The sequence below is a fragment of the Melozone crissalis genome, unplaced genomic scaffold, assembly GCF_028551555.1.
Source record: "Melozone crissalis strain CALT ecotype California unplaced genomic scaffold, PUWL_Pcris_2 ptg000016l_1, whole genome shotgun sequence".
In the NCBI taxonomy this organism is placed as follows: Eukaryota; Metazoa; Chordata; class Aves; order Passeriformes; family Passerellidae; genus Melozone; species Melozone crissalis.
In genome coordinates, this window is record NW_026535794.1 from 55516215 (window position 1) to 55534859 (window position 18645).

At 39.1% G+C, this 18645-nt stretch overlaps 1 protein-coding gene across 2 annotated transcripts in view; it reads left to right on the forward strand.

The window, feature by feature from the left end:
* The window catches only part of ITGA9 (integrin subunit alpha 9), a 212119-nt gene that overhangs the window by 28489 nt on the left and 164985 nt on the right, over window positions 1-18645 (forward strand). For both annotated transcript variants that reach the window (XM_054274023.1, XM_054274024.1), the window contains exons 9-14: window positions 2629-2766; window positions 5386-5491; window positions 6928-7022; window positions 9979-10069; window positions 10587-10632; window positions 14068-14222. In XM_054274023.1, coding sequence (XP_054129998.1) covers window positions 2629-2766; window positions 5386-5491; window positions 6928-7022; window positions 9979-10069; window positions 10587-10632; window positions 14068-14222 — 631 coding nt within the window. The remainder of the gene's footprint in view (window positions 1-2628; window positions 2767-5385; window positions 5492-6927; window positions 7023-9978; window positions 10070-10586; window positions 10633-14067; window positions 14223-18645) is intronic.

Sequence of the window (18645 nt, forward strand, 5' to 3'; positions counted from 1 at the left end):
GGAGAAACAAAATGGACAGTATGTCTAGCTATAGGTAACAACAAAAAATGCTTTATTTAGGAATAACTTAGTGATTAAATGGTACCTCTTATCTGGGATCTCCTGTGTTCTTCTGGAAGGACAAGAAATAAAAAAAAAAAAAGGTTTCTGGAGGCTTTTGGTTCTGGGAAGACCTGCTGCCCTCAGGAAGAGCTAAAGTGTTTACTTGTACCCTCAGGTTGGAGTGTTACTATAACTTGGTTGGTTTTTTTTCCCAGCAAGACACAGTTGCAGTATTTAAAAACGGGTCTGTAATAGGGGATGTTAATTTACTGAATTTAATGAAATAAGCCACAAGCACGTTTAGGCGTGTCGTATGACTTGTATATTAGGGCCTCTCCAGAGTTTTATTTTCTCTGCACTAGCAGAATTACAGACATCTTGAAAGGAAAGGACCTCCCAGTTCATCCAGGGCATCTCCTGTGTTTGATTGCTTCCTGTTAATTTCTTTCCCTGTTGAGTTTTAAATGTTTCTAAGGATGTGCTTCTGACTACTCATGAACCTAATAAACAGAGCCATCAGAAAGTTTCCAGGTCTTAGTCAAAACTTTTTCCTTTTCAATTTAATTGCTTTACTGTTATACATAACTTAACTAATCAAGTATTTACGTCATTCAGGCACTTCTAGGGCTCTTTTGCATTCTTCTATAAATTCTCTAAAATCCAAATGAGAATTTTATTTTAAAAAGAAGGCTGTGCTAAATCACCTTTTTTGTTTGGTTGTTGTCTTTTCTTTTGTTTTGTGGTAGAAGCAAAACCAGACCTGCTCAGCAATGAGCGCTGCTTGGAGAGCTCGCAGCAATGAGCTCTCATAAAATGCTGCATCCTCCCCAGTGGTGTGAAAGTTCATTGCTCTGACATTCTTGGTAGGCAGATATGAACAGCAGGCCAGTTTCTTCCTTCTTTTTTTATTAATGGAGGCTGAACTAGGAAATCAAATGCAGACAAAAAAAGAAAAATCAATACCTTGTTACAAATGTTAAGTTTGCAAACTTCAGTTTCTTATCTGAACTGTGAACACTGTGAACTCACCCACGCTGCAGACATACCATGTTACAGTAAAGTAAATAATAGCTTTTTCCTGAAAACTGCCTGAATACATAATAAAATGATTTCATAACTTTTGTTCCTTACCCATGAGAAATCTACCCATGAGAAATTTCTTTTAAAACCTTTTTGGATTAAAAAAATAAATAAAAAATCCACAAGGGAACTTAAGCTACAAAATAACTGGATTGAAATAATATTTGAGGTCTGACCTTAAACCCACAGAAGCACAAAAATCTGCATTAACAAACTGAAAGGCTATTCTTCAATCACCATTGCATTATATATTTAGTAACTTTTAAATCTTACAGACTGCATAGAATAGAGTTGCTGCTGCCCATCTTCTGGCATGTCCAATAGTTCAGGTTCATGAATGTTAACTTAAAGGCATGGAGGTCAAGCATCTGCTATGAGGAATGCAAAAGCATTCAAGAACATAGATAATTATTCCTTTAAGGTCAGATTTTCCTACTTTGTAGAAAACAGCACTCAGTTTCAAATACGAAGTGGCATCTTCCCCAGTTTCCTGCTGAAGAAGCTTTTAATTTTGAGGCTATAGTTTGTAGTTGGTTTCAAAGAGTATGTGTTATGTTACTTTAGCAGAAGTGAATGAAATAAAGGTGAAACATCATTCTTGCTTTTGGTTTCCTTCTTATGTTTAAATGTGTTTTGAAATTTGTAATGTGGGTTCTGGCTGGGAGATAGTTGTCAATGTTCACCCATATTAAAAAATCATGAAGTGAAATGAATGTATTTCTTTATTTTAGGCAATTAAGTTCATCAAGCAATAAGTGGAAATTGAAAGTGATTTACACTTGTTCTGTATCAACTGAAAAGCTTTTATTTTTTTATTATTAAAATTATTTTATTTTTATTTTTTATTACTACAAAGCTTTTTATTTTTTTATTATTTTATCAACTGAAAAGTCTTTTTTTCTGTTTCAATGTACCTGCCTGTACATGAGAGGAAAGGCAATGATTGTGACCCACAACCAGTATGCCTTTTGACAGTGATTTATACAAATAAACACAAATAGAATAGGGAAGGATAGTCTGTAATCAAGAGGTAATCTTAGATACCTGTTTTCACGACCTCTTGCCTGTTCTTCTTTTTTTCTTTCATTATTTCTTTAAGGTATCCCCAGATCATTTGTGGTGCCCAGCTTCAAGGGACTTTGGCACTGGGCATGAATAATCACTGTCCAGTCTGGTTTGGGAAACTCATTTTACCCCTTCCTAGTTTTAAGCATTTGACAAGCAAAAGCTAGTCTAAGAAAGCTCTTTAATTGTCTCACTTAAGTATGTCCCAATGTGTAACTTCTGTTCTGTTGGTAAAGCATCCAGGCATGATGCACTGTTATAGGAAAGTGTTTTCATTTCTAACAGAATTATTCCTAAAGCTTTCTCTTGGGAGTGATAAAGCAGCAAGGCATCATGTGAAATTAAAAGAATAACCAAGTCAAACAAAAACCACGCCTATTTGATTTCCTGCTGTGTGTGGGCAGATACTGAATGCTTTGTTGTGACTCAACTTGGTTACAGATGGGCTCTTACTTTGGCTCCTCCTTATGTGCAGTTGACCTGAATTCTGATGGTTTGTCAGACCTGCTGGTTGGAGCACCTTTGTTTTCTGAGATCAGAGATGAGGGTCAAGTCACAGTCTACATCAACAGAGGAAATGTGAGTATGTACAGGAGGTGATTTGGTAAGGGATGAGGGGTCCCTGGCAAGGTAGTGCTTATGTCCTTCCAGCACTGCATGGTGGAACTTGGTGTTTCAAATAAATGGGGCTCTGGATGTTTGTAGCAAACCATGAAGTCGCAGGAAGACTCATCTGATATCGTAGTTTGCCAGACGCCAGCCCAAATTCATCACAGACCTGTAAATCTTTCAAGGAGATCTGAGAAAGTCTCTGGTTTTATGTTGAAACTTGGTGGCATTTGTGGCTTTATGTGGATTTGATGCCAAAACTAAGTAAGAGTCAGCAGCTTTGACTGAGTTTCCTTTGTGTTTTGAGTGGTCACTAAAACCTGAAACACAAATTGGAACACAAATATCTGAGGATTGAGGAAGAGGAGAGAAAGCAGAGGTTGAATTCATGTTACTTTCACATTATGCCCTATATAGAGGTTTTAGGGGAGGTTCTTATCAGCTGTTTTTGTTGGATTTCACATGACCTAAAAACAGTCTTGGAAAAGTCTGAACTTCGTTGCATTGGCTAACCAAGGCTATTCTTAAGTTTTATTTACAGGAAAACAGTGGTTGTTTACATACTATGAAATATTTAATATCCAGGTCCTAAAGCCACTGTCTTAAAGGAAGAGTTGTTGTGGACTAAAATGAAATAGGTTTATATTTAGTGAACTTTGAGTTTATTTATGCTAGACTTCAAATTCACCAGAAGTCCTAGCATTTAGGAGACTTGAGAAGTGTTTTTACTGTAATTTTTTTTTATTACTGCTCCTTTAATTGAGTTCTACTTTTTCAGCTTTATCCTCAGCAGGTTCCACCTTTTATGTTGCAGTGTTGCTGTTGGGTTCTACTGATAGGGTCCAGAATGCCAAACAAATAGTCAACATTTCCTGCTCACAGTGAGAGTACACACGAGTTAATGTTTATCTTCTATAAAATAGTCAAGAAGCTAGTATGAGTTTCTTATACTCCTGCACCAGGAGTGTTAGAATTACTTGCACAAGCAATGGCTTAAAGGATTGTGGGCTTTATTTTAGCAGTGGGCATTTTAAACTTTGTTTTGATGCCTTTTCCTTGGTCCCAAAAATTAAGAGCCAGACACAGTTAAGGGATTAAGGGTTTTTACCTTGGTATTTAATAAGGATCCTTATGGTGCCTCACTTTGCCAGGGTGGAATGTGCCAGAATGCACACACATGATAGATCATGTACCATTTTATAGACCTTACAAATTACCATATCTACCATATCTAACAAAGATGCCCCAATGAGAGACTTGAATGAATAGCATGATATCTCCCCATCTTGAAGAATTCCCCCCTGGATGGGCCTAATCTTAATTTACAGGATGCGTTTTATCAAGGACCTTGGTTTCTCAACATAGTGTAGCATTTTCTGGCCTCCAGCTGGGAGGTCTCTAGGATGTTTGGTCTTCTGGCCTAACAGAGTATCAGGACTATGCTGAGTTATCAGATGTAAGGAATTACAATAGTGCATGCTAAGTGCACTTAGATTACATAAAAGGTATCTTAAAAAAAAGGCAAAAATCATAATGGCATCAGTTTCATTCTGCTAGCACCATTGCTTAAAAGGTTGTTGCAGAGGATCAGAGAAAACTGTATTATAAAACAAGCACGCATAATGATGCTACATTTAAAATGCTTATATTTTGCCCTTTCCTGTGACAACTGCAAAGAATTGAGTCACACATACAGGCCTGCCTGTCTTCTATCTGTTGTGTTTCAATTTCATTATGGGGGATTTTCTCAAAGTCAGATGAGTAAAAGATTTTAGTACATGTTCCAGAGAGTAGCTTATTCTCATTCACAAAGGAAGCAAAACCAAAACAACCCTGAGGTGGGTACAGACTGTGTAACTAATTTTTTTTCTTGTGGAAATGTTCATTTCCCCTGGAGAGAAGATATTAAGAAAATAAATCTTACATATCTGACCAGAAGGTGGGTGGACAGGAAATACCAGCACCATATAAGGCTTCTCATGGCATAGTAGTACAAAGCTATCTAATTTTCAACTTTTCTCAGTCTCTTTATTTCATTAAATGTATTTCATTATTCTTAATTTAAGAAGGCTTTTGGAGGACTTTGCTTTAATCCTTCTGTTCTGTACTTAAAATGTTTTCAAATCCAATTATTAAATGTTCTTTGCTTAGGAAAAAATGCTCCTTAGCTTGCTAGAGTTTAGCTGAATAAACTCGGACTGGGGATTTTGGTCTTTGGATGTAATCTGTGAGAAGAGCAAACTCTGGGCTGTTGCGCTTTAGGCATCTGTAAACTTTCATGATTCACCAGTCCCTGTGACTGCATTTAGTTACACCTCTGGGTTACTGTTTAGTTAATTTAGTATTTTGGTTAAGTCATGCACTCCTTTGTCTTCCCTGTCCCCTTTAAAACTAAAATCCAGAAGGTTTAAAACACAAATAAATTTGATTTCTAGAGCCCAGGTAATGTCACTGCAAAGAGAGCAAGAGACAGGCTGCATCTTTGCCCCAGGTCATTCCCACATCACATGGGCAGCTTCCATGGGGAAGGCTTGCCTCATCCAGGGCTTTCACCATTTCCCTGACTTTTTTTTATCTCTTCCCTGCTAGGGAGTGCTGGAAGAGCAGCTCACCCTGGGCGGGGACAGCGCCTATAACGCACACTTTGGGGAGAGCATGGCTGCCCTGGGCGATATCGATGACGACGGCTTCCCAGGTCAGTGCCATTTCCTCCAGGGCCGTTTCTCCATAAGGGTGAGCAACACTGGTGACACTGTCAGTCTTGCATGGCATGCATTGCTTATCCAGACCTGACCAGCACCTGGGTTCAACCCAAAGATAAACCTGCTTGTGTAGGATTTGTGTGCTAAAGCGTTTTGTAGCTGACTGCCCTTGCTGTTGGTTTAGTTTGTGTCTGTACAGGTCACAGTAACATTGCTTTGCTTTCCTTGCTGTTGTATTTTCTTATTTCCCATATGGCTTATAAAAGGCTGTAGATACCCTCAACCTGAACAAAACAGAAACCTTTGTCTGACTTCTTTCTTCTTGGCCATTTCCCGATGTTTCCAAGTCTTTCTGGTTTTGTTGACATAATCTCATTTCTTATCAAGAAGTATAATTCAGAAGTAACTTCTCACTCCTGATAACACCTAGTCTATTAATTTCTCTCTTTTGCTTTGTTCTCCCCCTGCGGCATTCTCAGGATGCTCAGTGTGAGACCCCATGCTCTGAGAGCAGTAGGTGAGAACAAAACGTCGGTGTTCCTTTTCTGCCCTAGTTTCTGGAAGTGCCGATTAAGGACTTCTAAACAAAGGCCAATTTAGTGTGTGCTTGGATTTATTTCTTCCAGGCCACTCAGGACACCGTATCCCATTAAGCCTAACCCAGCCTCGTTACAGGTTGCCCTCACAAATAATGAACATGTTTTTCCTCTGCATCTGGACATGTGCTTGTGTGTATTTGCTAATATTTATAGTCAGTCATGGTGATGTTCAGACTGAAGAGGGAGTTGGATCCGTCCATGGGTATGAAGCAATTGTGAAAAGCTTTATTTTAGCGGATAGCATAGTCACTAGATCCACGTAGGAGAGGAGAATGGGAGGTGGGATCATGCTCTCTGTAGGAGTTTGCAGTTAAGTTGGATCAATTGTAATTTGAAAAGTCACTCTCAGCAGTTGTTTTTAATTCTTGCCTATCCATTTAATATTCCCAGCCTCTTTGTGTAGCCTTGGATTTTCAACCAACCTTAATGTACGCTGCTACAGTAAATATTTTGCTAGTCTTGTCTTGGTTCACAAAGCTGATTTTCTCGTGGGTTGAAGATTTGTTTATGAAAGGATTCTAAATTCACTTTTTTGAGTATGGTTGCTGGTTGATAAATACATTTTTTGTAGAAGAACATATGTCTAATTGAACACAGCACCTGATTATGTGAAACGTACATATGTGTACAAATTCATATGCATTTGTGTATTTTTAAACTTTATCTTAACATGAGCTCTTAATTAAATCAAATAAGTTCTTCTACCGAAGTTCATATAAGCTGATGATCACCTTTTCATGGGGAGCTGTTTTCCTTTGGATAGCTGTATCCTAAAATTAGGGAAAAGTTGGATTAATGGAATGGATTGTGAAATCTGCACTGTTTTACAGATGTTGCCATTGGAGCGCCTAAGGAGGATAACTACATAGGAGCAGTGTACATTTACCACGGGGATGCCAATGGTATTGTACCTCAGTACTCTATGGTATGTGATGCTATTGTTTATGATCCCAATCTGAAAGTCACTTTCCCAGGACCTGCAGAAATAAACAATACTTCAGGGTCCCTTAATAGGTAACCTTGTCATAGCCCTATATCCTTTTCTCAGTCGTGGTTTGAAGACAGCTTCTCCCAAAGTTTGTCTGTATCCATGCTGAAAGGTAAAATTATGTTAGTCAGGAGGCGTTTTTTACTGTCTTTTGTTTCAGATGTCAACTATATCTTCTTGAAGCAAGCAGAGTCTCAAAAGTTGAGTGTTAGTTTATAGGGATAATACTAATGCAGATGAAAAATGAAAACCCTGGAAAGGGTTTGAGCATGCAAATTATGGAGAGGCCTGTGGGAAACTGGGAGGTTGCACTTTCTTCCTGTAGAAGCAGACTTTGTGAGAATGAAGAGTTACTAACTGTTCTTTTGTGTCTCTTTACCTGCTTTATTGGCCTTCTTGCATTCTGACAATACTTCAGAAGGCCATTCTTAGGTGCCATCCCCCTTACCCACTTATGATGAAGTAAAACCTTGTTAGGGATATGCTATGGTGTCTTGTGCAGAGACAACATAGTGCAATTTAGATGCTGTAGCCAGGCAGTAGTGAAGATAAATTTATGCTCATGCTGCCCAACACGTCTCATAGTCTCTGTCTAGCACATTTCATTGTTCTGAAAGCCTGACTCTTCCCTCTCTCTGTGTTTGATGTTCTGGTTGTTTTCTTTTGTTGCTGGGTGGGATCCTTCATAGTAAATCAGTTTACACAGGATTAAAGAGTTCAGTGGTTATATTGGCAACTCTTTCAACAGACTGTAAAAGTTTAGTCCTTCCTTTAACATGTATATGGCATGCACTGCTTTTGAGAAAAAAGGAAGTTAAGTGACTCTTCAGTGCATTTTAGAAGTATTCATAATGTATGGCATGTGGAGGATTCTGCCTGATTTTTGCCAAGAGCCACTGGTTGGGAGGTTCTTCTCTGAAATCTCCAGAGCTTTCCAGTTCTTGGTGAAAAGGATCAGATTTTTTGGTGGGTTTTTTTTTTTTTTGTTTTGTTTTATTTAGTATGGTTTAGTTTTTTGATTTGGTTTGATTTTTAGTTGCACTTTTTTTTTTTTTCATTCTTGGGAAAATTTCACATTTTTTAAGGACAGATCAGCAGGGTGGGAAGGGAGGCATCCTGTTTTAGATCTCTCCCTCCCCATTGGAGCAAGGCCAGCAGATAGAGCGTGTCTCTCTGTTTGGTCAGTGGGAAAACACCCAGCTCAAGAGTGTGACAGTGTATGTGGTCATTGACTCTTGATAAACTGTTCCTATCAGTGTCCCTTGTCCTGAGCAGCCAAGAGGGCACCACTTACAGGCATTATCTCTCTGCCATTTCCCAGTGTCTGCTGCAGGGCACTAGACACATTGCTGGTTCAAGTCCTGTGTGCAACCAAAACTGTGTAACAATTTAATCTTTTCACCTATCTGCCCCTGGATTTTAACCTGGAGGTGGAAGACATTTTGTATCTTATTACTGTATTCCTGATCCATTTTACTGCTGTGGGGTTCCTCTTTGAATTAAGCTGTGAGAGGTGGGGAGGGGGGTGTGTGTCCAGCAGGACACACACCCTTTGCAATTTGTTAGTTCCTCCTCCTCCTTCCTCCTGTTTTCATCATTTCAAATGCTGCTAAGTGTCATTCTTTGACGTCTCTTCAGCAGCTTCAGTGGAAGCTATTAGCAGAAGCAGCTGACTTGGCTTTGTGTTCTGCTATTTTCATTTATGGTACTTAAAAGCAGCGTTATTCTTCTGTCTTGTAGGCTGAAAGAACCCACAGATGTCTTTTGGGTGTTTGCAGGTGGGATTTGGCACCCTAACTGGGATCCCCAAAAATGGAATGTGAATGTAACGTGGGGATGAAGTTACTTCCACTTGTCCTAAGCTTACCTGCCCACAAATAGAAGAAGTGATCTGTACTCAGAGGAGCACTGTTTTCCTGTAAACTAACTGTCAGGATATCTTTTTTAGCTTCAACTAGTCTTTTTTTCCATTAATTTCCTGCCTGATCTTTTGTCCAATACTGCATTCTTTTATGGGAGGGCCAGGAAAAGTTGGTCACATGTCACAAACAGTGAGGCACCTCCAACAGACTTAAAATTACTTCATGGTTTCCTCAGTCTGTAACTTCTGCAGTCAGAAGTTGATTTGAGTTCAGGTCTTGCATTGGTGGCCCAGCAGAATGATTGAAAGCTGGCTGATTGTCTTCTTAGAAAAAGATTTTGATATGTTAATTTGCTTCAGACATTTGCATTTACAATGTAAATCATTTAGAGAAAGTTTTGTGTTAGTAATTAAAAGAAGAAAGAAACTATGTTAGAAGTCGATTAATCTTTGTGTGGGAGAGGCAAAAATGAAATACAACATCCAAACTGGCAGAAAATACTCTGTAATAGATGATGGAAACCAAAATTTCTAAATGGGATGAGAATGAATCATTTTGACTTTGAGTGTGCTGGCAGACTTGGTGAAAAAAAATGGTTATGCGTGATTTTCTGTTTAATCATTAATATTGTTAAGATGCTTCTTAAAACTTTTATTCACAGAAATTGGGTAATAAAAGAAAAAATCTCTTAGGTGCAGTTGTATTTTTTCCTCATGCAGAAATCTGTTTGGTGTGTTCCTTATTTTGCTGAGGTCTGCATGGGTATTGTAATGCAGGTGTGGGTTTTTAGTTCAAGTCAACACTGGTGTCCCACTAGCCGGGGGCAGAAGGGCAGCTGACAGCCTTCCTGTCAGGGCTGTGGGGCTGCAGTGCAAGACAGCAGATGTGGAGCACTTCCAGCCCACAGAGAGAGACCCAGTGGCCATGGAAATCATGCTTAAATGTTTTGGGATTTTTTGTTTTGGTAATGGGTTTTTTTGGAGGATTTTTTTGTGTTAATTACTAATTTCACTTGTGTGTTTTCTATGCAGAAGCTGTCTGGACAAACAATAAACCCAAAGCTGCGTATGTTTGGCCAGTCCATATCAGGGGGAGTTGATATGGATAGCAATGGATACCCAGGTGTGTCAATTACTCTGGCAGTGAGAGCATCAGGAAAATACATCAGCAGGCTGAGAAAACAGCAGAGTTGGTTGTTTTCAGGCTCCCAGTTCCTGCCATTGCAGGTGGTCAGTGAAACTGAGCTGCTTTTTCCATTTCCCTTCTGCCACTCAAAACTCCTGATAAAAATTTTCACTAATTGCCTAATTAAAGTATTTGGACAGTTACAATGATTCAGTATCCGGCCAAGGTTTTAAGTTATTGGGAAGCTGCTCTGTCAGGAAGGCAATCTTAAAATAACCGAAAAAGTAGTAAATAATATAACTGTAGTAATAAAAATCAAACAACAAAGCAGAAGGGAACATCACAGAACTAATCCTTTAGTTACAAGACTTATGACATAATGATATTTTATGGGACAAACTGGCTAAGTCAGAAAATGCTTTTTTTAGATTCATGCTCTGTGATTTAGCAACAGATTTGAGATAACTGAATTTTATGCCTCCTTTGTAACTGCTCAATGTTACAAACTTTTCAGATATGACTGTTGGAGCCTTCCTGTCAGACAATGTGGTACTTCTGAGGTGAGATATCTTTTTCATTCATTGTTGTCTTCTTCTGTTTTCTGTTTATATCTTATGTGGTCTCAGTCCAGTTTCCTCCCTAGTTTATTGTGGCCAGAGGAAGCTAGCTGGGTTATTTTTTAAGCAAAACCTTAGACATGAATGGTGTCAAAGAATGTAGTCTTAATTAAATAGAATAGTGGAGGGGGTTAATACCAGGATAATACCCGGTCTATGAAGAAAAAGGGTTAGAGCCAAAAGGAGATGTGTTGCATCTCAGTGCCTCTTTAGAAAGGTCACATGCTCCTGACTTGTGACAAGGCTTTTTTATTATTCTGATGTTTACCTAAAGTAAATCAAGGATGATTAAAGGGAATGCAGTTGAGCAAAAAAATGAACTGTGTAGGATGCCAAGATGTAGTCTTGCAGATACAGATAAATAGATAGATAGATATACAGATAGATACATAGATACACACTTTTGCATATATATAATTTTATAATGGGATGCAGAGTGAAATAAGAGTGTTTAGGGAAATGAAATACGAATATGTTTTCAGTGCACACAGGAGCTGGGCTGCTGTTTTGAGTTTGTGAGTTAAGTGTAATTGCTTGTTCTGTCTTATAGAGGTAGGACAGCTTGGTTCACCAAATTATGCAGGTGGAATGTTAAGAGTGCAAGTGACCTGGATAACAGAATGGAAAACTGGATTTTTGTCAGTAGCTCCTTTGTTAAACTTGTTAATATTAAATTAAAAAATCCTTTCAATACTTAGATATCTTTAGGAACACCTGTGTCTTAATGGAAGATATAGGGATGGTGTGACCCAGGTAAACAAATGCTGGAGCTGCAGAACAGATGTGCCAACCTTCTTCCTGTTCAAGTCAGGAGAAACTTGGCTCTGTTTGCATTTGAATCGGTTGCACTGAAGTAAAAGAAAAAGGAGAGGGAGGGAAGAAATACTCTTGATGATCAGCATGGCAAATGGTCAAGGCTTTTGAAGAGTTTTCTGTTTCTTCATCATATATGCAGAGACTGCTAATAAACTGCTTCCTTGAAAAGGTGTGCCATGCCCCAGATGGGAATTCACAGTCTCACATCTCTGAAGCTGCTACAAAGAAAACTGCATTTTTCACCTACATTGATGTTACTTGCAGAGAGGGGAAGACAAACTGAAAGGCTTATTGTGATTAAAACCACACACATCACAACAGCATGATGACCTCTGTTCATGTGTTCAGTTATGCTTGTGCATTTCTGGGGAGATTAGTGCATTACCGACTAACTTTGTGAACAGCTTGATTAATTGCTGTTACTGCCAATTTACAGTGTGTCCCTCTTGCAGTTAGGATAAAGAGAGAAACTTTTTCTCTCCTGTGCATCCCCTCACCCTTCCTGCTTTTGTGAAGTTCTTTAACCAAAACCAGCAAATGTTTTGCCAAGTGATATTTAACACCTTTGGTGGAAGCCTTTCTTGACTTGGGGCAGACACTTTCTGTTGATCAAGTGTGTGTATGGCTCTTTGACAGATGCATTGGGTTGTTTTTCCTCAGTAAATAACCAAGTGACATAGCATTAAGGAAAAATCACAGAGAAATACTTTTTTTGAAAGAGGAATGTTTTTCTAGATCAGTTATAGCATTTACTCTTTTATGTCTCTCTAACCATTCAGAAAGAGCAGGTTTTTTTGAAGGTGTGAAATGATCATTGGATGCTGACTTTTTTTCCTCCCTTCCCCCTGCCGTATATATTTCTAAGGCTACAATTTCTTTTTATCCTCCATCTCAAAATGTGAACTTGCACTGTTACTTCAGGCTGTGGTAAAACAGTCTGAGCAGCTGTATTGCAGATTGACGTGAATCTTGTTTCAGTTCATGTAAATTAGGTAACCACAATCCCTGCTCTCTTCTCCCTCTCCCCTACCTCTAAATTTAAGTGTCTTGTGGGGTGAGAGTCCTGAAGTGGTTTACAAGATCTGACCTTGCATGGCTGCTGGAACTACCTTAGAACTGAATCTACTGGTTGCTGCACATTTTTTTTATTACTGTAGTTGATTTTGGAAGAACATGTTCATCTTGAACACATACAGAATTGAAAACAGGAAGAATAACACCCATAATTTTTGGGCTGAAGTCCTGCACTGGAGGTGGCTCAGGAGGGCCTGAGTTTCTGGGTTGCTTTTCCCAGTCAAGCTGCTGAGACTTCTGTGTTGTGTGAGGAAGGAAGCTGTTGAGGAATACATTCAGTGCAGGTGGCTTGGTGTGTGAACTGCAGGTTGAGCTCTGGGTGGTGGGAGCCCAAAGCAAGGGGACACTTGGGGACACTGAGACATAGCAGGAGCTGAGGACTTGACAGGAAGGAGAGCAGAGGCTTTAATGTGCTTGGAGTGTGAGGCTATAAAAGCCCACAGGATCCTTTATTTGGGATTCCTCCTTGGAGGCACCACCTCCAGCTGTTTCTGTGTTACTGCACTGCAAATAAAAGGCTTTATGAAACTATGGGAAAGCTGGTCTGACTGTGTGGGTGTGGTGTGTGTAGGGAGTCAAAGCGGGCACCTGTCAGCTCACTGGAGCCATGCACTGTAATGAGCTTTGGTCCCAGCAGTTAAAGTCTCTGGTGGTGGGAGTGTGACTGCCTGAGTACCTCCTGGATGGTCAGACAGAGAAGTTTCCTTAGCAAGACACCTGTGCCTTAAGGCAGTCAGCTTGCTCTGTGATTCTGGCTGAGGTCTCCCTCAGCCTGGAGTACTGGTGGCAATAACCTGGTGCTGGAGTTGCAAGAGTAGAAAGCTTTTGTTCACAGTGCACTGGATAATTCCTGAAACACAGTTCAGCAGTGTGGTAAGAGTATTCAATCCTTATCACTTGCCAGGAGGGAATCAGCCAAACCTTTCCTCCAGAAAACGTGGATGTGGTGTTTGTTGTCCCTCTTATGCTGTCAGAAAAATTATGTATGAATCCATCTCCTGTGGAGGACCTCTGTGCTCTCTCCTTGACTTCCAGGTCACAAATTTCCCTATAGACAATTCTGTGGAAACCCACAGTCTCTCCCTGCCTGTCCCTGTTCATCCAAGAGGGTTAGCAACGAGTCTCATTTGCATGAACTTGTTCTTGTTTGCTATTTTGGTAATTTTGTTATCCTCTTCAGTCATCAGGAAAGGTTATGCACATTTGCTGGAGATGATTATTGTTACTACATGTTATCAGTTTCCTCAGCTGCCTGCCTGCAGTCTGTATCTGAGCACTAAACATCAAGCTGGCATTACCACTTTTGTTTAAATGCTAGTAGCCCTTGCCAGCTAGACAAAATGCTAGTTTATCTTACAATGCAAATGTACTCTCTTATTTTTCCTGTTTGCTTGAAATGGGGCAGTTTACCCAATTTGCTGTTTTTTCCTTTTGTGGAGAATTGTCCTCTGAATGGTCACTCAGTTCTACTTCTCTGTTGATCTCCAGATCCAGGCCTGTCATTACCATGGATGTCACCATTTTCCTGCCCATATCTATCAATATCACAGCTCCTCAGTGCCATGATGGTTTGCAGCCGGTGAACTGCCTCAATGTCACAGCATGCTTTCGTTTCAGTGGCAAGCATGTTCCTGGAGAAATAGGTAAGGTACCTGTGCCAGCCCTAGGCAGGAGCACAGAGTCAAGGTCTCTCTTTGTACTTAGTAACAGAGCTTTTGTGTGAAATTAGTTTCAAGATTAACATGGGCCATACAATCCCAGAAAGATGCTTGAGAACTTTCTTGGACGTGTTTTGACCTTCTGATGAGACTGACATAATAATGAGGCAGATTCTTCCTGTGTGAAATGAGGAAAATGTCTGCTTGGGCTTACTGCAAGGATAGAGAACACAGCCTTCTGAGTTCATATTCCTGTCTACCTCTTGATGATACATACCTGTATCCATATCCTCTGTCAGTGTTATTAGATGACAGGTATGATTTGCTCTGGATTAATAGTGTTGAAAGTCTACAAGGAGCTCTTGAAACAGACATGAGAAAATATTTTCTGTGCATCAGTTTACCTGTTTGTAAATTGATTATAAATAGCCTAGTATTTTACTGATTGCAAGAATATCTTCCAGATTAAGTGAAACACTTAGATTTTCTCAGGTGAATGGAATTGTGTAACGTGTAATTGCCCTAGCCTTTACATCTTGGCTCTATTGAAATACTACTTATGTCTTTTACGTCTCAATGCTTACAAATCTTAGGTGTTTTATGGAGTGATATTGGACAGATACAGCATTTCTAAATATTTAAGGCCTGGGTTAATTTTTTTCATGATGTTTCACCTTTGTCATGCTTTAAGAATGGCAGAGGACTTGTACTGTACAATTCAGCGAAGATGCCTCAGCCTCATAGCATGCTGTGTCTTGACAGTGAGTCTGGTGAGGAGCTGGGGGAAGCACTGCCTCCTCCTGCCCTGTGCCCTAACCTTTTTGAGCAGCTAGTTGAGAAGGGTGAGTTGTATCTGTGTATTCTCACCTGAGCCTGCTGCAGTATTCTGTTTTTAATTAAGTCAGAAAAGGAAAAGGCTTCTTGCTACTTTTTGCATTCACATGAAGTGATAACTACAAGCAGCTTGTCACTGTCACCTGAACAGCTCAAAACAATGGAGTTACTCTATTTAAGATTCCTCTGTATTCTAACATATTGGTGCAACTGAGACTTCAGTTTTGGTTTTTACTTCCTCTAAATGCTGACTTTTTCCTTCCCTGTAGATGATGACTCTAAGTAGACAAATACATGCTTTGATAAACTATTTTTTTTTACTACCTACTACTCTGTCATTAAGAAAACACATTTCTGAGGGTTCCTGAGGTGTTAACTCCTCTCTGAAAAATTACAAATATGTTTTCTGAATATCTAGGGGTTCTTACGTTCCTGGGGTATTATTTAAAATGTTTCCTTTGCTTTAATTTCATCTCTTTGGATCTGTGGCTAAGAAGTAAATTGCCTTTTTTCTAATCTAAATATCAGTTTCCCTTGTTTACAAAAGACCTGTCTTCCTGTTCATTCTGAATTTGCCTGTGTTGTCATACAAACTGTACTGCCTGTGATTTACTGGGTAAAAGCACATATGCATCTTTTTCTATGACTAACATCCATAGCATTACGAGGAACTTTTTTATTATTAGGTAAGTTATAAACTTCAACCGTTGCTCTTTCATGGGATGCTTCTAACAAAGTGATTTTTCTTTGAAATGTTACAGCCAGAGCTATCTGACTGTATAAAACCCATTCAGGATATGATTTGGATAAAATATCTCAAATAATCTTTCAGTTAGTATTCTAGCAGTCAGGGCATTTAAATTCTATTGCAGTTGAAGAATATTAATTTACAAAAGATGGAACAATTAATGGAAATATTGTAGTGGTTCCTTTCTTTCATGGTTAAATGTACGGGGGAAAAAAACTCTGTTAATGCATTGATATGCAGTTCAGACTTTGAAAGGCTCACAGAGGGGTTAAAAGGCTATGCCACAATTTTGTGGCTGAAAGTGTTGGGATTTGTCTCACCCTCAGATGTCTGGGTGCATTTTGTTAAATCAGACTGTGAGAATGGAGTGCTCATCTAGAGTGGCACTTCCCTATGGCTTGTCAGCATGGATTCTCAAGATTGCTGCTTACTGGTGTAAACCTGAGCATCTCTCCTGCTTTTGGGCAGCTGAGATTTGCTATCTACTACATAGTGTTCAGAAAATCAAGCTGAACATGCATGCAGCGATCTCCTGTGGCAAATGTGTGTCTTCAATACTTCTTTGAATGTGTGGTTATTTTGTTAGCAAGAATGGGAAGAAAACTCATCTTCATTTGCCTCATACTTGCATGTAAACATTACCTACCTTTTTTTTTTCCTTCTCTTTCTGGTGGTAGTTGCAATACTGAAATACAGCTATCTGGGGATCGGTGTTTATGGATTCTTCTTGACACTGCAAATGACAGTACAATTTCTATTAAGTTGTTTCTTGCAGACTATAGTTTTCAGAAGTATGAATTTATCGCTGAAATGTTTTTGTGTAAGCAAAGAGCCATGGCCAAGTGAAAATGTGCTCTGCACTTTGTGCCACTCTCTGTCTGACCCTTCACTCTGCCTCAGTGTCAGGAGGCAGAGAACTAGTGAACATCTAGTTGTATGCCTCCTGACAGAGGCAGCCTCCAGTATGTGGACACATGAGAAGTACAGCATTTTAAGTTTTCACTCTGTAATCTCAGAATCTCTCTTAGACTGTTCCTCCCTCGCTTGAGGGGTCATTGGTCTGTCTCCTTTGGGGTCTCTGTGTTGCCAGGAAAGCCAGAGATTAGAGGAAGGCCTTTCCTACCTTGGATGAAAAGGTTTCAGCCTGTTCAGACCATTTAATTCTGTGTGACCAGGACAGGAAGGAGGCTGCTGGCATCTCTGTGCATCAAGTGCTGCTTCTGCATTCATCCCCGAAGGAGAATGGAAGTAAACTTATGTAGTAAAATTGAGATCTGGTTAATATAGTTATTAGAAATGCCTCTGCCCAAATTAAGGTGCAAACAAGATCATATGCAAACATCAATAGTATGGATTTTATTTGATAGTAAATATGAGAGAAGGAAGGAAGAAAGGAAGGAAGGAAAAGAAAGAAATAGAAAATAGGTGAGGGGAACAGAAAGAGAGTGACAGGGACAGAATAAAGAAAACACCACCATCTGTGGATCCCTCAATGTTCCATTGACCTTCTCCAGCTGATCTTCTCAATGGCGATGGTCCCCCTGAAAAGCATCTTTATGGAGGGATGGGCTTTGATGACTCCTTTATACAGTTCTGCTATAATGAGCAAAATTTTTTAGCAATAGGCATGAAATATTTCAGTGACTGACATCCACCCCTTGACTCAAAAATATAATAAATCTCTCTTTCCTTGCAATCTTCTTTAGTTTATGGGTTGTCCATGGAGGTGATAATAGAAAGATAATAGGAGTAAATATAGAAGAAACAGAAACAATAACATGAGTAATCATACAGTATACAATAATCATCAACCCAATTCTCATTAGTCAGTTCTCCCACTCTGTGAAGCCCAGGAATCAGTGTTTTTTAATGGGTAGTGGGTATGAGGGATATCACAATATTGTATCTCATAGGTGTTGGTTCAGTATGTTTTGAAATTAGTTATAGAATTATACAGTGGATCTTAATTTTCAAATTCTATAGAGGAGTATCCTCAACAGATGCATGTATTAATATGTGTCAATCAGCCAAGTTTCGAGAGGATTCCCAGCTCTTGTAGTATAATTGATTAACTTTGCATCCTGGAATAAAAGTAAATGGATTTTTTGAGGATGTGTATTTTCTTTTTGACTGCATTCATGTATAGTTGGAAGAATATTATACGTAATATTCTTAGTCCACTGGATAATTCTATATATTATGAAAACCAGGTTTTATAATACAAAATTACTACACAAAACATATTCATGCAAAATGTTCTCATGCAAACATATTTTTACATCAGAGCAATGCTCTGTTTTCCAGAAGATAGTTGTAATTTAATCTTGACACAGAATAGAAACTGTGGATTTATTATTGGTGGGATTAGAAATGAAATTAAATCCCTTTCAAACTTAGTTGTATTATTCCAAGTAGCTTTTTTCTTTTGAATTTCAGTGAGTAAATTGCCCTCATCACATTCTCCACCCATAACTGAGAAGCATGTGTAGTGCAGAATGTGCTGTAGTCAGTACACTGATTAGCATAAATAGAAGAAGTGAGGCAAAGTTAAAATACCCTCTTTGGACATACGGCAGGAAATAAAACATACACTGGCTTGAGAGTTTGTAGAAGGCATTTTTGTAGTTTATTCACATCCATTTTGCAGTCTATGGCTACCCCTCCATGTTTAGGAAGTGGGATTCAATAATTTCTTAAGTGACATTTTTTTGTGTTTTAAGATTTTTTAAAATTCTCTACTTAGTAAATCAGAAAAATTTAGCCAAATCATAATAATTTTAAAGCCCTCTGAGGCATAACTGGGGCGGTTAATGCATATTTGTGTGA